This window comes from Pyxicephalus adspersus, chromosome 7 (genome assembly GCF_032062135.1).
Source record: "Pyxicephalus adspersus chromosome 7, UCB_Pads_2.0, whole genome shotgun sequence".
In the NCBI taxonomy this organism is placed as follows: Eukaryota; Metazoa; Chordata; class Amphibia; order Anura; family Pyxicephalidae; genus Pyxicephalus; species Pyxicephalus adspersus.
The window spans coordinates 34,893,260-34,915,969 of NC_092864.1; the positions used below are offsets into that span (position 1 = coordinate 34,893,260).

Below are 22,710 nucleotides of genomic sequence, written 5' to 3' on the forward strand. Positions count from 1 at the left end.
AATTACCATTATGTAAAGGATTAGTTCACTTAGCTTAGTGAATTTTGGAAAAACTATATCCAATCAAAAGATTGAAAAGTAAGAAATGTACAAAGCTTCATTTTTACCTGCATATGATTGGATAAAGTCAGCAGAGCTTTACCACATTCATGCTCAGTGAATTACTCCTTGCAGTGTGATAGTTCACTTTGCAGAGGGAAAAGGCTAAGCTCCATTAGTAAATAACTCCCATTGTTTCCGATCTGTTCTCTAGTCTTGAGCTAAGAAAATACTTGACAGTTTTAGAGTTTGGCAGCCTGGATACAAATGAAGATTAGCACTACAAACATATGCTACCTTGTGAAATTCTTGCTGTATACAAGGCTTAGAAAATTGGAGTATTTTTCTTGTCATTGTTTTATCTACATTAAGAATTAGGAACAGGTGTGCCTGGTGGGAAAAAATGCAAACTTTATAATCGTAATGTTTATACAAAGTGCTATACATATATTTATAAATGTCAAAAAATAAAAAAAACATATATAGTAAAAGAAATTCTGTAAAAGGTAATTCCAGGTGACAGATGACATCAACGTGTAACTTATTATATTAAAAAATAGTTTTTCTATAAACTTTGGATTGAGTAGGGAAGTTTTAGAACCTTTGTCAGGTTTTTAATGCTGTTTGGTTTGTTTTTAACTATATATTTGTTTTTTTAATGTCCTTCTTTTCAGTATGTTTCTTCAGCATTCCCATTTGTTTGTAAGATATCCGAAATTCTACTTAGTAGTTTTTAATCCAAAAGACATCTTTTTGTTTTTAGAAGGAAACAGCTTACTTAAAGCAGAACTACAGCCAATAATAAGACAAAATAAATACTATTTAAATAAATAAATACCAAAATCAGCTTTTGCAACAATATTCACCTTAAATCAAGAAAGTTTCTCTGCAGTACTTGTTTAGTGCCACTAGATGTACTCTGTCTGATGGCAGGGATCAGCCAATGCATATCATGTAAACCAATGTTTCTCAACCAAGGTTTCTCCAGGGGTTCCTAGGGGTTCCTTGAGCAATGAGCAATTTGTGACACTCGAGTTAGGATCTTTTTGCCGTTCGGTAAGGATGGCATTCTTCCCAATTACCAGCAATGTAAGAGACATTATTCTTAATGACCACCACACTACTGTACTATGCTGCTTTTCATTTGTGCCTTTTATATCTATCTGGAGTTCTGCTTGTGCACATTAGCCATTTACTCTAGCATATTAAAAAAAAATTAGGAAAAAGTTAAAAACTTTGCAAAGAGTTGATCAAAACCTATCATGGCAGGGTCATTAGATATTATTTTATTTAAAAACTAAAATAAAAAAATATGTTTCTTATACAATATTATTATTATTATTTTTTTTTGTATTTTTTGTGTATTAGGGGAGCCAGTCTCTGCAGAGCTGTGTGTGGATGAGCCCCCTGTCCAGCTGGTGTGTAAAGTTCCCTGCAGCCTTGACTGCGTCATTAGTGAATGGTCAGAGTGGTCACCGTGTTCCCGTTCCTGTTCCACAAAGAATGCCGAGGGGAGGCAGAGCAGGACCAGGTCAATTCTGGCCTATCCTGGAGAAGGTAGACAAGTTTACTTTTATAAGGTTTTTTACTACTGTGATGAGCTGCAATGTGTAGAACCCTTTGTAAGCAGTCAAAGCAGCTTTATGTGCCAACTGGAGCTACTAGGTATGCCAGTCCAAATTAAAACCTCTTTTCTCCGAAATCATCCATTCTTTTCATCTGATCTGGGGGTCTCTGTGGGGAATTGTGCTTTTTAAAGCATATCAAAATAAAAAAGCTAAATATTTAATACAGACTATTCAGTTTATTATTCCTTGGATGTGGTGGCTGCACAGGTTCTTTTTTTGACTTAATTTTCACCTATGGTCCTGCCAGTTCCACAATGCTCATCTATTGTTATTGGTATTATTAACTTGTATTTATATTGCTGGCATATAACGCAGCACTTTACAAAGTAAAGTCCCTTCCATAGTCTTCCATAGTCAAATGTCATTACCGCAGTCTAAGCCAATTAATCTTACTGTCCTGTATCTTCAGAGAAGCAATTTTGTCACTTTTTCTTACCCTTCCGATTTGGTCTATACTCCCTATCTCCTGATTTCCATTATATTAGCACGAGAGTTGTGTAAATCACAAAAAATTCCTTGGAAAATGCTTTAAAATTGTTAGACCTAGGAAGCTGCACAAATACTATGTTTCATTTGTATAAACAGAAATTTGTCTGCATGTGCACAAAATATATCAACAGCTCAATTTTTATGTTTCAGAATAAACAGTTTTTAGAGCTCAAAAGTATGATTGGGTTATTATATCTTCATATCAACAGTAAATCCCAAAGGTGTGTGAGCCAATGGTGAAAATTATAGTGCTGCACAAATGGTCCTTGAGTACAAAATATTTGCCTTTTTTAATCATTGGGAGGATAACATGGAATAAAACATCACCATCATCCCCATTAATTGAAGAATACAAAAAAATTATATACACATATATCATTTACACATAACTTAATCTAATCTCTGTAGACGAACAAAAAACTTACATTTTTTTTTTAGTTAAAAATATCTTATGATTCTAATGGGGTATAAAGATATTAGTCGCTTGTATCAATATTGGATATATATATATATATATATATATATATATACTCCTATTTGCACTCCAAGACCAATGGTGTGGCACCATTGTTGCATTTTTCACCATTGTTTTCCACCCAGGCTATCTAACCGGAGCCACTGAGCTCTAAAATGCATTTACTGGATAAAAAAAACTGTGGTATTTGGATGTATTGGCAGTAGTACACCTCTTTCTTTTGAAAAGGTCATTTCTTTAAAAAAATCTGAACTGTCTGAATGACAATTGGATTATAGGTGGTTTGTCCAATACTCTCCAAGACTGGGGGAACTCAGGTGATCCAGCAAAATCAAAATGGCTTTTTAAAAATAATTTCTATTATTGGCAGATGTTTTCAATCCTGCACCAAACCCATTTCAGGTTTGTTGGTTTATTCAGATTCACCCATGATAGTCTCTCTTCTCCAGTATTGGGGAGCTTTAATAAATTAGGCCCATAACATCTGTTAATGTTTTACAGGCGGGAAATCTTGCCCTTCCAGCCAAGCACTGTATGAGTACCGATCATGCAACGATCATCCATGTTCTGCATTGTACTGGGAGGTATCACCGTGGGAGTTGTGTACAGGGGAGTCACAGATACTAAATGGAAGCCTTGGCAAAAAGGACACATGTGGCATCGGACTTCAATCGCGAAAAGTATTCTGCATGAAGAGTAATACTGGACAAGTTGCAAGCAAGAGGTATTATAGAGTAATATGTCAAGTATAAGTATATTTATATGTATTACAGCAAAATGAAATTTATGTTGGTGAGGCTTAGCCTTACCTTAATTGGGCAAGTATGCAGGTCAATAGGTATTCTAAATATAATGCACAGTGAGAATCCGACTGTCCGTGTTGTAGAGATGAAAGTTGTATAAGATCTAGCAATTAGATATACTTGTGCTGGGTATAAATGATGTACACTGCAGAGGGAACCAAATCATTATTGCAAATGACTTAGATTTTGTAATAAAATGCAGGTACCCAGAGGGTACCAAAAATTTTTTCTATATAGTGGACCAATTCTTCAAAGTGGTCTTCCACTAAAAGATGGTTTTATGTTTGGAAATCTATGTGCACCAGGGGTACCTAACCATTATTCTTCATGATGATTCATTATTCTTCACTATAGTTTATGTCTTCCATTAACAGATGGTATTGTGTTTCAAATGTAATATATCAACAGGGTATCAAACTATCATTCTACATGATTGACCCACTGTAGTCTATATCAATATGATTGCATTGTGCTTCAAATGTTACATGTACATAGGGTTCCAAACCAATATTCTATGTGATGGGCCACCATGATTCGTGTCTACAATTTAATAGATGGCATTGTGTTTTAAATTCCAGGTGCCCAGAATCTACTAAACCTGACACCAGCCAGCCTTGCCGACTATCCTGCACAAGAGACTGTGTTGTGACCCTTTTCAGTGAGTGGACTCCTTGCCCCAAAACCTGCCAACCTGGTGAGTGTACACTTTATACCACTTCAACATTTACAAGCAATTTAAGTTTAAATATGACTCTAAAACCCAATAAAGGTTTACTCTAGTTAGACATAAATACAGTATGTTTTATTTAAATTACACGCAGACCAGATCTAATTTGTATCCTGGCATTTTGCAGCTCACTGCCCTGATTACATAATTTCTGGGGTTGCTGCTATCCCTATTTTCTGTGAAGGAGGCTCTGCATTTGATCCTTAGAAATGTAGCATTTTCAGATTCATCTTCCTCTGTAGTTCTCACATTGCACATTGCACAGAATCATTTAACTGCTAAAAAGGCTAAAATGAAAAATATGCAAATTTAATTTAAAGAGAAATTTACACGGGGAGTACAGCGTGGGTTGTGCTAATCCATGTAAACCAGAAGATTTGTTGGGTTTAGAAGAAGTATTGTGTGTAAGGAGGTTGCTTTGAAGAAAGAAAGAGATTATCTAATTTAAACTTCGTTGTTGGCAGAGTTGGGCTTTAATTGATGGGGGAGTGATAGAGGATGGTATTGGTATTTTTGGTCTAGGGGAAGGGGTCCTATTTAAGGTGTATCAAAAGCCAAATTAATTACTTTAGTTATAGTAGGGAAGGATTAGAACCCTTGTTATTACTTCATTTAGTGACCCATCTGGTGGCCATTGGCCCTGGACTGAATGTGAAGGAAAACACAAACTTCTGGGTTATTACTACACTGGAAAAAGGTAATAAATCCTCCAAACTAGATTTATTTTAGTGGAAATTATCCAACAGGGCATGTTCCTTACTTTGGGGAGATTTCCTCTCCCTTTCTTTCTTACTCACCCATCCATTTATTACCATCGTAGCATATTGGCACTTTTGCCATGCTAGCGGTTGAATAGTATCTGTTTGATACCCTCCTGGACTTCGGTTAGTCTCATGCCTGGCCAAAACTGATAGTTAGGACATGCATTTTGGCGCAATCGAGTTCTTTTTTAAATTAGGATGTTGTTATGTTGAAATGTGTATATTTTAGGGCTTATAAACCCAATAAAGCTGGGGCCTGGTCTAATCCAACATTAATTGCCTTAGAGTGTTATTGGATAAACTTCCTAATAGTTAAGGTGTCGTTGACCATGCCTTTGCTTCTCAATAGACAAGAAACTTTCAGACTTTTCCAAGATGCCAGTGCTGCCTGGATAGCATCAGCTGTGCCCTGATCATACATGTTAGGCGGAGCCGCTCTTTAAACCTCACAAAATGCTCCAGGCTGTATCTACCTCCCTTCCCTCCTGTCTGCCACTAAATGACAAGTGCCTTTGTTATTTATATATCAAGCTTGGTGCTAAGGTTATAAACAGAGTAGATTTAGCACATAGCTAAAGTTAACAATGGCTGGGGTGAGTGTGCGGTGAACCAGACACGGTAGCAAAGATCCCCCTGACTCCCTCCAGCTGTACTAAATGAGCATCGGAGTACTAATGAAAGAAATCGCTGCTGCTTGATGGGCTTCTCAGATGAAATCTGCAACATCTGTGATGTTATTATTTGGAGCAACAAAAAGAAAAGAAATACCTGCAGATTATAGTACAAAATAATAGAATGTTCAAGAGGAACAATCGTCTCGGCATGGAAGACCGCACTACCTACTTAAACAGCTCTGCTGAAAATAATCTAATAGGTATGAAAAAAAAAGAAAAAAACAGCAGCTGTTCGTTCAGTTTGTATTTATTTCACACAGAATATAAAGACAACTAAGGAGATAATAAAACTGATAATAAAAAAATTAATTTATCCTTGGACTATGTGACTTTATTGAGCCCTTGATCTGCAGAACGATAACAAAATTAGGCAATGCTCTATTGCCAGGGAGCCACAAATTAAGGAACAGGTGCGGCAGAATATCTTCATCAAAGCATACTTAGATGTGACTTATAAGTCACTGTGTTGGAGGTCATTAGGAGGTCTTATGGTGGAACCGGTTCTGAGCGCTGAGGGAACTAAACTTAATAGTTTTTTAACTATGCCAACTCAGTTGTTCTTTCATTATGGTTTTATGTCATCTAATTTGTTTCACTGCCTCTGGTAGACAATGTAGTTGGCCTATATTATGTTCCATGCTAGGTTTAATAATAACAGTGATTAGTCTTTGCTGAAATGATATTTTAAAAAATAACTTGTGTTTTTTTCAAAATTATGAAGAAATTAGTTTTTTTTGGAAATGTAATATTTAGTTTTTAATTTAATATTTTAATTCTCCCCTTCACATCCATTTATAATATTTTGGTGTGAGGAGCTTAGATTGATGGACGTATGATGCATAAATATTGCTCTAAAATCCAACAACTATGTGCCCATTGATCAACCACCCAGCAAGATCAATTTCTGTAGGCTGTGCCACCTCATACAGTTTAGTGTATTTAGCAGTAAGCAATCTTAACAACTAGCAGCCAATGAGTGCACTCCTTTCTGTTTACTATAATAAAAGGAAAACCATTGGGTGTTGTTTTTTTGGAAGATCTCCTTGATGGTTTAAGGTTAGCCTGTCAGTAGGCGTAGTTTGCAGCACTTGATTGGGCAAAAAAATAGGTATGCTTAATCAATATTTGATTGATATATTAATTGCCAGTACAAGTCCCTATTTTCTATTAAATTTAATGCCTACTCTTCAAGAAATGTATGTCTACCTTAACTTCCACTGGTTACCCTGCCTTAGTAAGTGGAACACTCAGGCTGTTGGTAAACAATACCTTCAACATACAATACTGGAATAAACAAGAAGAATATCTACTTCCCCTACCTACCTCTTCTGCAACAATATCGGTATTTGTATGGTAAAAATTGAAATAAACAGCTGTGCTCAAATGCACAAAGGTGCTAGAGGTGTGACCACTGGAGGTCCTTGCAACAGTAAAATTCACACATGTTTAATGCATGTTCAAGTTGGCCAATGGCGTCAAAGTGATCACCAACTGGCACATGATGAATCACTTTGACATAATTGGCCATCCTTTGCATGTATTGGACAGTTTTGTTTTAAGTCCGTGAACATACTTGATATACCCCATATCTAAAAGGTAACATGAAAATATTTATTGCAATTCCATGTTTTATTTCAGGGAATGACTCTGTGGTCAAACAATCCCGATACAGGATCATTATGCAGGAGGCACTTGATGGGGGTCATCAATGTCCAGACACCTTGTATGAAGAGAGGGAATGTGAGGATGTCCCTGTCTGTTTATTGTACAGGTAAAGAGGTTTATTGTTACGCTTACTACATAAAAATTAAAGAATACTAAAAATGTAAATCTCAAAAAGGCTGAACAATAAATAGTGGTCCTGATATATTAAACCTCTCCAAACCTCTCTTTTTCATCAGTAAAGCTGGGTGATCCAGCAAACCTGGAATGGATTTCCTAAAAGTAATTTGCTATTTGTTAGCAAATGGTTTCAATTCTGGACCAGATCCATTCCAGGTTTGCTGGATCACGCAGCTCTACTGATGAAAGTGTATTCTCTCCAGCCTTGGAGAGCTTCAATAAATCAGGCCCAGTGAGAGGATTTTGGTGTACATTTCTAGTTAAAATAATTGATGTAAAAACAGACATATATATTATCAATAAACTACATGTACCTATTACCTTTTGACACCAATCATCTTTACAAGGCCTTCACCTTTTGCCACCATCTTTTTTTCAAACATTATGTAGGGTCAGCATCTACTTCCAGTACTAGATGTAGGCTTGTATTTGACAAAATTGTGTAAATTCTGATGGCTGTGCAAAGCCGTTCAGGTTCTTAGTGTCCTCTGTGTCTCATACAGCTGAACCCACTGGTGTTGCCTCTCATTCTGTAAGTAGCTTGTGCAAAAATCTTTACCACTTACAGCAGTCAGTCCTTCTGTTGTGTATCCGCCTATTTAATAATATTATTTATATTAACAAACAGTATCTATTTAGCACTAACATATTACACAGCACTGTACATTAAATAGGGGTTGAAAATGACAGACAGATACAGAGTGTGACACAGAAGGAAGAGATGACCCTGCCCAGAAGAGCTTACAATCTAAGAGGTGAGGGAAGGAGCAAACAACAGCAGGGGAGAGCCTTTAACTCTGAGTCCCGTCCTTAAACGTTTTGACCTCACTATTAAGTCTTACCTATCTACAGACCTTGTTATATGTGAGTTGACTGATTTTCAGGGCTTACACCTTCCCTGCTGTTGGGAGAAGGAGGTGACAGAACACTAAAAAAAGGTACCAGAGCCATCTGTTTGTGTTAAAAACCCATTAGAGGACAACTTTTAAATCAAGAACTGACCTAAGCATAATTCATCAACCCAGTTAACAAGTTTTGGTTGTTTTGAAGAATGGACTGTCTGGTGTACAAACCCTCCTGCATTGCAACTGCGTTTCCTTGCTGCATTGCTAAATATTGGTGGAGGACAAAACTGGTTGGACTGTTGCCGTATGTCTACTTTCAGTTGAGCCTGTCCTTCCTATACCAGACAGCATTAAATTTCAATACACTCACAGAGTTCAGGCCCATCCTGTGTCCCGCTAGTGTAAAATACCAACACAGTTAGCCCCGGCTGCAATATCTCGCTGTATGACCAAGCAATGGAAAAATCCATCACACTCAAATAGCACAGTCCCTTCGTTCTTACTCACCCTTTTACCTATCAACTTCTCAAAAATCCATCACCTTTTTCCACAGCTCAGTCCTCCTGCTGCACCCTGCTGCACTTTACTTTGTGAAATTCTAGAACACTGCACTGACCTGCACTGACCTGCAAGAACAGTCAGGGTCTACTTTCTAATTTATAAAAGTTTGTTACAAAAAACAACAAAACTTTATTGTTGCTGTGTATTGTGACAAGTCAGAAATTTATTCATGCACACGTGTAAAGTAAGTAATAGATATTCCATTATAATATAGATGTGATCCAATACCAAATCAAAGGAAAACGCAGTAATTATAATGTTCTATTCCTCTCACTGCTGAGTGATACACTTGTCATGTAATTTTAGGTCTTACAGATAATGTTTAGGATTGGTTAGTTTTTGGAGGAACAGGCTCATGGTTTGGAAATAAATAGCCCTACTCAAATTATTGTAGAAGTCAGCGATAGTGATTGTTCTCAAGAATTTAATTGAGAGTTTTAACCATAGGAAGATGAAAAGCAGAGGTAATAATTCACCAAAACCCATCAAGGCACATAAAGTTTTTGGTCTCACTTCAGGTTACCATTCTGAATACTGATTAGTAATATATAATGAAATAATATTCCCCATCGATACATACATGAATACAATTGTAATGACTGGTAACTTTGAAATTGGTGACTATTTTTATGTGTTTTATATCCAATTCATCCCTGATTATGCAGGCAACAAAAGAATCTATAATGAATTACAAATTACTGAAACTTCAGAAATGGACCTCATAATATCCAGCCCAAATAAAGAGGATAATTGATTTTCTGTTTTTGGTAAAAAATTTGGATTTGTGGAATGAATAAATGTTTTAAAGGATTTAGAAACTTCATTTGTGTACTTTTGTCTTTATCCCCTCCCCCAAATCCTTCTATAAGGACTTTCACTTACCTGTCCATGGTCCCGGCAGTTCCCCATTGTGTGGCCCATGGGATGCTGCAGAGCTGCTGTTGGAAACTTTGTTGGCCTGTGATAAAACCTCATTCAATCTTATTGTAAGGCCAGATATTACAACTCTGTATAGCGTCAAATCCTTTTATTTATCCTTACATGCTCAGAAAACTTTGGGGCAGAGAAGGAGAGTTCCCAGAATTTTCTAGGTGGCTGCCATTGTGGAACTGCCAGGTGTATGGGCAGGTGAGTACAGGTAAGACGGTGGTGGTTATTCATTTTTACAGATATTTGTGTTTGATAAAATATTTTTTGAGTATTTTCCTTTAACAGCCAAATGTAACCACTATAATTTTCCCAATTGGCATTTTCACCAATCTTGATGTATTCTACACAACATATTGTAAATTCCAACTGGAAAAGTAGAATCTCCCCATAGAAGCTTTGGCTTATCACCAGTGATCCTTTAGGATAAAAGGCTCCATTCACACTGTTGTATTGCTTTGTATAGCTGAGTTAATGTATGTTACTGCATGCATTATATTCCTTCTCTATAAGTCAGCCTATTTATCAGGAATGATAAACACAAATGAGATTTTTTTTTTCTAAAAGTTCCACAATGCATGCTATGTATAATGTGATGTATGAAGGGTGTATTGTGTTTTGCAGTATATGCTCTACACCAGAGGTCAGCAAACTTTTTTAGCCACTAGGCCATTTCAGGGGTAGGCAGGAGCACACTAGGCCAGACTCCCTCTAGAGTCCCACCCTAATGGCTCCACCCCCCCCACCAGGAACGCCCCCTGAAGGAAAATCCCTCTCCTCTGCAATGCATACGTAGAAGAGGGAATTTTCCCTATTTACCCCGGCGGCAGAATTGTTAACCCCGGCCGCGGTAAATAGGAAAGGGAGCCACAACATGGAGGCTCAAGAGCTGCATGGGGCTTCGGAGCTCTGGTGGCTCCGGTAGCTTGTTCCGGCGGAATTAGGCCGGACCAGCCAGGGGCTGTTAGGCCAGAACAAACTACCGGCTAGGCCGCATCTGGTCTAAAGGCCGGAGTTTGCCTACCTCTGCTCTACACTATCACAACAAATAGCACCAAAATACAATGCAAAAAACAGGGGTGTTCAAGTTCATTTTTTATTAGACTGATGCTTTAAATTTTTTTAGCCGTTCTTGAATGTTGGGAATGCTACAGATGTTTTGCTTTGGTGTTCCCAATAATACTGTCTCAGGACTTCTGTACTGGTCATTGAGAAATACTGACAAGTTGAATTTTGGAACTACTTTAAAGGGAATAAATGCAAACAACTATAAATGAATACAGGGCTACATTCATTTGTGTTCTTCCCATCAGGCTGGAGTTCAACTTTAAAGCTGACCTTATGTCTGGTCTGTGGGCCAATTCTGTTCTATATCCTCTCTTGCACTATTAAAATACTTTTCTTCCATCTGGTGAGTGCCCATTGCCCCCTGTCTTTCCTTTTAATTTTCACTCACTCCGTGTTAGGCGAAGGCACCGACTCATTGCCCAGACAGATAAGCAGAGGACACATTTCCCCGCGCTTGCTTCCCATAATTATCTCACCTTTCTACTTTCATGAGTTGCTGCACATGAGCCATTGGAACACACAGACATTAAACTATCATCTAGTCCTTGGAGCTGGGGAATACAATTGCTTCTAATTTTCTTTTTAAGAAGAAAAAAAAAACATTAGGCTACTTTCTGATGTATAGATTTTGGAATATATTTGTGTTTGTTCCCATAGTGATTGCTGTATAATGGCAAGAGAAGTAGTAGCAAGAGCCCAGCTGTCTGCATATTATTATGGGACTGTGCTATAAATGTGTCTTGCGGCTGATCAATATCTGTGATTCAAGTCCTACTTCATCTTAAATGGCAGAAATAAAAAGGTGTTTTAGTACAGAGGTGCTGTGATGTCGGGAGGTGACGGAACTGACATATAGTGAAAGGAGACTGATCTCATCTCCATCCCTGGAGTTTTCAGACATCCAAACTGATCTTACAGTTTTAGGAAGCAGTCACACCTGAGGAATTATTTGGCATTTAATTTTCTTCAAGGAAAGGGAAAACATGTGTTGAAGGGAAGGCTATGAAAGCAAAGTAAAAGCTGAACTCCAGGCAGCTATAAAAGACACACGCTAATGTGGCTTTGTAATCATTAATACATCAACCTCCCTAGCGGTTCATTTTTTTACGGTTTTATATGTCTAAAAGCGGTACATTGTTTTTCATAAAAATTTATTTTACAGTATAATATAATAGTATGAGTATAATAAAGTTTGAAACACAAAATCATGTAAAAATAATAAATTGAATAAATGAAAAAATCTATATATAAAAAAAAAATATATATATTTTTTTTACAAATACATAATATACTCATACTAATATATATACTGTAAAATAAATGTTCTTGAAAACAATGTACTGCTTTTACACATATAAATCCAATGTATTGCATTCAATACAGTTATTTTGTATGGAATGTAATACAAATGGATTTTGAATTTCCCACCTCGCCAGCAACGTACACACGCACCGACATCACCAGGAACTTTTTTCTACCCCAAGTCACACTCGGAGGTTAAGGGCTCTATTTATAAACAGTGAATCAGATATTCTCTTAAACATTCACTTGTGGGAATCTTCCAAGTCTATGTGTTTTAATGGCAGTATTTGATATCAACCGGGGAATATTTGAGGGAATGTTTGATTCCCTGCTTTATAAATAGAGCCCTAAATGTATTTCTTAAATCAAGCAGTAAAAGTATCTGTTGATCTGGTGTCAGCCCCTTGAACTCCTTGCACAAAAGTTATGGAATGCGAGAGGAAGAAGTAGTACAAAGAGCAGATTTAGCTAATTACTGTTCTGCTTACCCTTTCATTGTTCATTCACAGGCTGAGCATGTCTAGGATAATCTGGGCTCATAGAAAGTCAATTAAGTTATGCTGACCATTAGAATGAAGACATATAGTGGTTGAAAAAAATAATGCATGGGCAATCCTTGGAATAAGCTGAATAATAAAGAATATTTGGTCAGCACAGAAAATGGAATTTATCTCTTCCAGTGCATCCAAAGTCTAAACTTCTTTTTAGTATTGGACAGGCGGACAAAGGGGTTAGAATAGCAATCAGGTTTGTATTACTGTCTGTGTCACTGCCATGGATAGTCACCCTTTCATTTGCCCTGTTGACCACTGTCAATAGAGAAAAAGTGATGGGGTATCCAGAAATTTGAAGAAGGAATCTTACTATGGAGTCACTTGTACAGGTGATAAGGGTGGATTTGCTTTATTTTGGAAAGACTTCTTAATATTTGTAGGGTCAACAGGGCAGACATTTAAGAGAGTTTCCCCAGTAGATGAACATACAGATGAAATAAAGTCAGAGGGGTTTAACAAATTTCTTCTCAATCCAAAATATTATTTGGCTTAAAGAAAATGTTAATAGCCTAAAACAGTATACTGGGACACAATGGTGCAGCAGTGGTATAACTAGACCCAGCATACATGATATGGCCCAGGTAGCCTTGTTTTATGTATAACACTATGGGTATAATGGGAAGTAAAATTTAGTCATTACATATTAAGCTTTTTCTTTCTTCTATGCACAGCTATGCATTGGCTGTTCTTCAATGGGATTTCTACAATTCAAATATTTACACTTTTCAATATGACAGTTGCCAGATTTATGAAACCAGTTTTGCATGGCCAGTTGGCGTTTACCACTTTAATGTGCCATATGCTACAATGGAGTAAGTGGTAGAAAATAACTGCAAAGGAAGTCTATTGCACTGATAATAACATGACAATCTGTATTTTGGAGCAGGGATCACCAACTTATAAATTATGGTATGGCTAAAAAACACTGATTGCCATAATAAGATGTGTGATCACCCTTTAATTAATGCGGTAACATTTTTTTTTAAATACTGGCAATCTTTTATCTGATCTTATCAGTTTTTGATGAAAAACCCCTTGGGAAACAATCACTTAAAACATGTGATCACTAAGAATATGCATTACTTGCCCTTTATTGTGCTTATTTCATTGTTGGTGTGGACTGGCCCTTTATTTCATATAAGATAATGGAATTCTTCATTGTTAGGATTGAGTAGCATTGTGTGTTGTGATAAGGAGATCTTGGATGTCTAAATTAGAAGGGAGAAAACAGCCTCAATATGTCTCTGCTACATTACCATCACCATAGATGGAAAAATCAACTTACCCAGCAGGGAGAGAGCAATAATACCATATTTTGGAAAATGAATGACAAGAAAAATGTAATTAACTTTCGATCTTCAGAGCTGCAAAATCTATTTCTCCTGCACGCATGCAGCTGGTTATTTTTTTCACAATTAAATGAGAATTAGCCACGCTGCCTTAGCAGCAAATGTCCACTGATTTGATGAGAATTCATTTCCCAATCTGCAAGTCAATCAGGAGGAAAACACAATTACATGTCTGCACACCTGTTCTCACAGACCTGCCTTGTAATGATTCACAGGTGGAAACCTCAAGACTGGAGTCAGTGCGTCCTTGTGCCAGACTACGTGAGACAGGGCATAGCGGGGGGCACCGAATCCTGCGGCCCAGGGATACAATACAGAGGTAAGACTCCCTTTTGAAATGTTCAATAGCAAATTGACTTTGTGCATGAGAATATTGCCAAACAAATTAGAGTATGTAAAGTAAGTAAAGTGTAAAATATGTTTGTAAATGAGTAAAACTGAATTCAGCTAGAAAATCATAAATTAGCAGAAATCTTGGATAAGTGTTATTATTAATACACAGTAATTATAAAGCAATGACATGCTACGCAGGGCATTACAAAGTCCATAGTCATGTCACTAGCTGTCCCATAAAGGGGCCCACAATCTAATGTCCCTACCATAGTCATATAGGTAGGTCATATAGTCATTATTACTACAGTCTAAGGTCAATTTTCGGGAAAGCCAATTAACGAAAATGCATGCTTTTGGAATGTGTGTGTGTGTGGGGGGGGGGGGGGGAACTGGAGTACCCAGGGAAAGCCCCTGCAAACATGGGGAGAAGCTGCAACCTTAATGCAGATAGTGTCCTGGCCAAGATTAGAACCTGGGACTTAGCGCTTCAAAGGCCAGAGTGCTAACCTCTGAGCCACCATTCTTAAAAGTAAAGAAAAATCAATGTTCTGTTTTACCCTCTTTTCATAAGTAGTTATATATATAGATATAAAGTTGACAATGTCTATCATGTTCATCCTTCTACATCTCTGGTTCAGTCAAAGGCACATTTCTCCAACTTTCTCCCTTCTTCTTCCTTTCTTCTCTTCATCCTTCTCTCCCCTTGGCCCTCTTTTTATGCTCCCCTGTCCTCTTTTCTCCTCTCCTCTCCATTCTTCTCCTCTCGTCTCCTCCAAGCTCTCTTGTTTTCCCCTCTTCCCTCTCCTGTACCTTCTTCCATTCCTCTCCTTCTAAACAAATTTCCTATATTCTTTACCTCATATACTCTCCCCTCTTATCTTATCTCTCCTTTCTTGTTCTCCTCTCCACTCTCTACTCTTGTCCTCTCTTGTCTCCTATTCTTTCCCCAGACCTTGTCATTTTTCATCTCCTGTCCTCTCCTCCACTCTCTCCTCTCAAATATCTCCTGTCCTCATTTACACTCTTTCCACTCCTGTCCCCTCTCCCCTCTATTCTATGCTTTACCGTTACTTCCACCACACTTTTAGACAGTTATGCACTTCCAACATTGAGGCAAAACTCTCTCTTTTCCATCTCTCTTCTTCCCTTCTTCTGTTTTCCCTCCTCTTTTCCTCCCATCTTCTTGTCTCCCCTCTTTTTTTATTTTCTGCCTCCTCTCCCATATTTACTCATTTCCATCCTCCCCCCTTTTCTGCTCTGCTGTCCTCCTCTCTTCTTTCTGTCTCTTCACTTCTTCCTGCTGTCCAAGGTGCCCCTGGTAAATTACAACCTCATCATGCTCCCAGACAGGTTGTGGGGGATAATTTATCTAATGTGGATTGACAGGAGTCCTAGTCCTTCCCAACTTTGTTCAAAACAAAAAAAAAAAATTTTTAGAGTTAGACTGCAGAATTCCTTGGCTGGAATATAGCTTTAACTTGTATAAAATGGATACAGGGATAATTATTCACTAGGTCCTCAGAGATGAAACCAAGTGCAGTACATGACTCATTTCCATGTGTTATATTTCGGCTTGACTCATCCCTAAACTGTCATAAAAAGGTAATTGGATGACCGAAATGATGTTCCTATAGAGTTATTAAAATCTAAAAATAGAAAGTCCTCTTAAGTCCTCAATATGTCCAAAAACTCTTGACAAAGCTTCTTGTTTAAGGCAATGTTGGTGTGGTGACATGTAAGACAGAGGTGCAATCCTTATATATTTGTCTGAATGGAGTAACTCAATGGAGTATTGCAAATGGAGTATTGCAAATGGAGTATTGCATTTTGGTGACTTTTGGTGATTTATGTTTTTTTTTTTTTTTATTTAAGGCAATTATATTACTAGTGGGATTTTTACCCTATATGTGCACTAATATGAGTGTAAAAGTTGGAAGTCCTTGAGTATGCTTTACTGCTTGGCCTAACTAATAATATTATTATAATTGTGTTTTTTTAACAAAAGTGAAAAAGTCATACACACTTGCAATATTATGGATATGTTCTGTCTCTTTAAACATACTTGCAATATTCATTTGGAATAGGCGTGTTCAGATTCCTAAGGTACTTCTGGTTCTGGGATGGCTTTGTTCACCTGTGAGGATTGTAGCCTCCTCAACTCAAACTGCTTGTTTTGTGGAGCTGAAGAACTTTTGTGTAATGCTTCTGAATGTTAATCTCCACCTAGCAACTGCTATCCGAGGAGCTGTATAAGTGGCATTTCAACTTTGGGTATTCTACCTCCTGTTATACCAGGTTTAATGTGGATGTATTTCCATCAAAGGTTTGCCCCCCAGAGAAAATTGCTGTATGTAGAGCAGCTCTTCAGTCCCCAACCATCCAATTTGAATGACATAGCAAGTTGTTCTAGAGGAGTAAAGCTGTTCTGTAACCTGCCTTTGGTTTTCTCTACCTGACTGTTTGCTGTTAATGCTTCAGAATAGAATATTTCAGGGTAAGTGTCCACAGCCGTTATTTGCCATGGAGTTTGACATGGATTTAGAGGATAGGTACCTCAAAATTCCATTGACTTATCCGGCAAAGCACCTGGCTATTCAGTAGCTGTGTTTGACCTGCTCTGCTTTGCATTTGTACTACGTTTATTTTGATGCAGTGTGCCTTATTGGGGTGTGTTTGCAAAGTTGATCCAAAGCAACCTTTTTTGGTCAAGTTTTATACTTGCCATTCAAACACATACATTTGCATTTAAATAGCCATTCAAATGCAAATTTGTTTGAAGAGCCAATGTGGCATTTGAAAAAATGAAACTATGTATAAACTATGTATAAACTGTGCATTCCAACATTGCTACAGTAGGTTGGAGACAACCAGTTTGTGTTCCAGCCTGATTATGCACAAAGTTGTGATGGTGTGGAGAACTTCAAGTGGCTTGCATGGAATGATCAATTACCTCAACCATACCATTAACAATGTGAATATGAATGTTAATTGCAAGCTAGGTCTTCTCTTCCAGTACCTGGCCCTAAAAATATTCCCATCACTCAACAGTTATAAATTCCTGTGGACACTCTACAGAAGTTTGTAGAAGAATAAGGGAGGCTTTTGTAACCACAAAGGGGAGGCAACTCCATATTTCTGCCCACATTTTTTGGATGGGATTTTCTACATGCTTGTATAGGTATGATGGTCATATGTCCACCAAGCTATGACCATATGGTATATATTTTGGTCTGCTAAACATTAGGGATGATTAGAGACAAGTAGACATCACAGCAGAAGCTACTAAATTCTTAGATTCAGCTGGCATCTGTTAATGATGCTTGAGCAATTAAATATTTGTCTCTATTTCCTAAGCATTAGAGAATAATTATCTCTTGTTCACATAGATATTTTTCAAAATGTTGAAACATCTTTGCATACAGTAAGAGTACAGAGATTTTCAATATGTACCTTGCATGCTCCATTTGCTAAAAGCCAGTGAATGCATCACTTACAAATTTCTTTTGGCCCTTAATGTAGAACTAAACAACCCTTACTCGTAAAAACTGGAACCGGCAAGGTCTTTATTGCGCAAGGGAGAGGCAATGTCCCTACTGCAGTAAAATACCCTTACCTGTCTGATCAAAATTTTTAAATACACTCATGGTCCCTGTTCCTTAGCGAGTGCCACAATCTTCTTGGTTCCGATCTTTGGCTGGGATGACATAACTCTGTTAACTCTGCTAAATTAACTCTGGTAAGTGTGTTTTATTGCAAAATGGACATCACCTGCCCTATTGCAATTATAAACCTGCCTGATCACAGATTTTTTTTTTGGGGTGGCACAATAGTTCCGCTTTAAACATGATTCACTCAATTAACTGATGAAGCAGTCCAAATAACTTTTACCAGTTCACTTCGATTCTGCAGAGCTTTGGGGGTTGCTCAAACCATAGACAAAATAATATTCTATTATTCTTTCATTTCTTTTTGCATATCTGCAAATTTAAGCTTTTTTTTACAGAGTGCTACTATTTTTTATTTGACATTTAAATAGTAATTGTACCAAAAATTAAACCAGAATAAGAAAATAAAAATTAACTTAAAATTAGAAAAACATGTATTTAACAGAAGCTGCAACGCCACACATTCTTGTAACCCAGACATTTGTTTTCACAGTTGCTTTGTTGACTCCTCATAAAATATGCACAAAAGTATGTTTTAGCCTGTTCTGAGACTTTTGTGTGCTGGCTGTTGTTCAATCAAGCATAGATCATTGAATTCTTGCTCAAGCGTCAGATGGGAGACAGGATGACTACTGACATGTCCTCTGCATTAACACTCATGTCTCAGAACTGAGTCCAGATAACATTAAACTGCAGCACTTATAACATTAGGAGGTGGAAAAATGTAGCAGACTGGAGCACCATCTGACACTTAAAGTAGTGAGGGTACTTTCACAGTTGTTGGTTGAACAAAGCAATCACCAATGTGTTAAAATGTTGCGGTAGAGTTCACACTTACAGAGTTCCTCCAGCTACAAACTTCAGAGGTGAGAGGGCATAACCAAGTCAAAGCACAATACAGAACAGGGCAAAACTCAAACTTTAAGTCTATGGGGGGCTTTAAAAAAAACATTTAAGGGTATAATTTCACTGCTATTTAGACATAAAGCCTAATTCCATACTCCTTCTATTAGGCTTTGATAGGTCACGCCATTGAAAAATGTCTTCACTATGACTCAAGGTTAACAGAACAATGAGATGAATAATTTGTTCTTGTAAGATACAGGCAACAGTTTAGAATTTGTACCCACTGTTGAACCTGTCCTCATCATTAATGGTCATCTTTTGAAGGATGTTTTATATGTGTGCACTAATACTTGGATACTCCAGGAGTTTATCAAGCAAATTTAGAATTTGGGTTGAGTGGCCTTTTCAGTGTTTCAAGCTGTGGGTAAAAAATGACAAGGTCAACCAGAACATTGTCAAAGATCAGTAAGTAAGATTACCTGAGTGGTAACTAGCCAGGTGTAAGAATGTGCCAACGGGAAAACAGTAGGTTATAGGCAGGGATGGATTTTTCCTTTTTGCACCCCAAGGCCAGCTAGCTTGTCCTGAGCCCCTGTGCCCCTGCCAATCCTAGTCTTTGATGCTAACACATCGTGAAGGCTGTTCTACATGAACAAAAAGAGAGCAAGATGAGGGAGAGAGAGAAGGTGATGGCAGAGAAAGGAAAGAAAAAGGGGGGAGGGGGAGTGGATAGAGAGTGGATAGAGAGGAAAAGGATGGAGATGGGGAGAAGGGGACAGAAAATGGGGAGAGAGAGGCAAAGAAGGTAGTAGGAAAAACAAAAAAATAGTGAGGGGATAGCATATGGAGAGGAGGAGGGTAGGGTGACTGGGAGAGGGGGAAAAAGAGGGAGGGAGAAAGGAAAGACCAACATGGAGAGGGGAGAGAGGTAGGGAAAGAGGAGGAATAGAAGGAAGGAAGGATCGAGAGGTAGAGGAGCTAGATGGGGGGAGAGGTAGATGAGAGCAGAGGAGAGAGAGGTGGAATGGAGAGAAAGGGGCAGAAAGGGAGAGTAGAGATAAAAATAGGGAAGAAGCAAGAAAAGGGTAAGAGGTTAATAGGAGCTAGAAAAAAAAATAGGAGATAAAGGGAAAGATAGGGAGAGTTGGACAGGGGGAGTTAAGGTGCGTACACACTTCCAATTTTTATTGTTCCAATCGAACGACGAACGATCGATTGGGCAAAAAATCCTCGTAAAAAAGTAACCAACGACGCCGACGAACGAGGAAAGTCGCTGGAAACGAACGACCGGACCGACGGATCGGATTGGACGACGATCGTTGAACATCGTTCGTGTGTACGGTCGTTCGTTGATCGTCCATGTTCAGAGCATGCGTGATGAACGAACGTCCGTTCACTTTCCTGTCGTGCACATAGTTCCTCTATCGCTCAAACGATCGTATCTATTGTGTGTACAATATCTACGAACGATCGTGTCGTTAACTCTATGTGCAGGATCGGTGCTATACGATCGGTCGTATATATCGTGCATGAACGTTCGTCGTTCGTTTTCCAACGATAATAATTGGAAGTGTGTACGTAGCTTTAGGAATACAAGACAGAGAGGTAGAGGGAAGTGAGAAAGGAGGGAAAGAGGGGAGTAAAAAAGAATGAGGAGAGGAGAAGAGAGAGGTAAAGAGAGTAGGAGGATAGAAGGAAAGAGGAAAGATTGGGAGAAGATGGCAGAAAGAGAAAAGGGAGATGATGGGGAGTGAGAGAGGTAGGGATTGGGGAAGGGATGGGGTGATGAGAGGAGAAGGGAAAGTGAGGAAGGAGAAAGCGAGAAAAAAGAAGGGGTGAATAGAGAGATGGAGAAAGTTGGTGGGGAAGAAGACAATGAGGGAGAAGGGAAAGTGAGAAAGAGGGGAGATTGATTGGGAGATAAAGGGGAGAGAGGGAAATGGGAATGAGGGGAGAGAGAACAGGGCAGATAAAGAGAGAGAGAAGGGTGATGAGAGGGAGCAAGGAAGGGAGAGGCGAGAGAGAGAGGGAGAGTGAAATAAAGAGATAAGTGGTACCTTCAATACAAATGTCATTCTGCAATGATCTTGGCACCTAATGTGAACTTGGTTTAATCACTCACCTTCACGTTTTGCTTCCTGTTGCTGTAGAGCCGATTGACCAGCAGCAGCATGTTCAACTTCCACGTAAAGATGTCTTGCTCTGGGTATAGGGAGAGTGGCCAGGGGTCATTTTCATTTTAAGCATGTAGCATCTGAGGCCCTTAGGAAAAACTGGTGGAAGTGCCTGGGTTTATGAAGGTAATCTGGGGTTTACAAGGTGCACACAGGAACTAGAGGGAGAATATGTTTAGGATTAGGAGAGAAATCATAGTCCAAGTAATAAAACATTTATTTTATATTTTAGTGCACACCATTGACTTCAATACATAATCTCTGTATTATATCAAATTTTTAGAAGGGAAGGTCTTAATTTCATGCATTTTTTGGGGGAGATTTGTACCTGTATTTGTTAAAAGGACACGAAGCATGGAAAATATTCCCAAGGAGATATAGACAGCAATACAAACCAGACAATGTTACCTACTCCGTTCAAAGCTAAAAAAAAGTTTTCTCTGATCTTCCAATAAACTGTCATTTTTTGAGGGTGCTTACATTTAAAGACTAGCTCCTTTTGATTCACTAAAAATGTTAAAAAAGCAGAACTTGTACTTGTACTATCTTTCCAGAGAATAACTGTTCTCTATGCGAAAATCCATTTTGTAACACAAAGTTCCATTTTTTTTTCAATTCATGAGAAATATAATTTTTATTGAATAAAAATTAAGGGATTTTGCACATTTTTCATCAAAGTGAAAAATCTTAAAATGGAAAGTGACAACAAAATTAACTAATTTATCAAATCACCAAAGCACAAAGCAGCCGGCACAGAATGAAATAAATTTTCACACCAACCTCAAATACATTGTAGCTTTTTACACTTCATCTACACTTAATAGAGTTGGGAAGCTGTAACCATGGCAAATAAAATGTTTGTTCAGTGATCTCTAAACTCTGCCATGAGTCAAACTATTCTATTGTATGTTTGTTCTAGCTAAGTTACCTTTGAATTGCGCTGTTGTTGATCAATGCTTTACTGCTTTCTGTCTGTCGGGACCTTGTGATTTGCCGTTCTGCAGTTTTAAATTGTAAAGAAAACAAAAATGTAACTAATGAAAAACAGCATATTGTTTTATGCTCTTTCTCTTGCTGCCCATTTACAGAACAATGACCAAGGAAAGAGAGGTTGAAAAATAAACACTAGCACAGCAGTCTATAAGATTTGCAGCTCTAATATTCAGAATGGGACTGTGAAACAATGAGACAATGGGCCTGATTTATTACAGCTCTCCAAGACTATGGAAGATAGACTATCTTGGGAGAACCTGGGCGATCCAGCAAACATGGAAATAATCTGATCCAGGATTGAAAACAGTTGTCAAATTATATTTAGGAAATCTTTTCCACGTTTGCTGAATCAGCAAGGTTCTACCATAATAGTCTATCATCTCCAGTCTTGGGGAGTTTTGCATAATCAGGCTTAATATATTACACCTGAGCAAAGGTTACATTTGTTTGAAGATCACCAAATACCAAAATGTTTTTTGCTCAAAGTTTAACTTTTATGAATATATGCATGTTTATAATTAGGCTAATCAAGCAAGTTTGACTGTCTGTTTTTTTTGCCTACTGACCCATGTAAAAGGAGGACCTATCATCCAAATTTGTACTCTATATAAAAGACAAATAACCCTTATATATAAAGTACAAACTATATAAATTA

General features: G+C 37.9%; 1 protein-coding gene across 1 annotated transcript in view; it reads left to right on the plus strand.

Annotated features, from left to right (window-relative positions):
- THSD7B (thrombospondin type 1 domain containing 7B) overlaps positions 1 to 22,710 on the plus strand; it is a 313,336-nt gene that overhangs the window by 169,897 nt on the left and 120,729 nt on the right. The window contains 5 exon segments of the mRNA XM_072418113.1: positions 1,408 to 1,596; positions 3,133 to 3,355; positions 4,013 to 4,128; positions 7,235 to 7,367; positions 14,260 to 14,363. Of these exon segments, the coding sequence (XP_072274214.1) occupies positions 1,408 to 1,596; positions 3,133 to 3,355; positions 4,013 to 4,128; positions 7,235 to 7,367; positions 14,260 to 14,363 (765 nt within the window).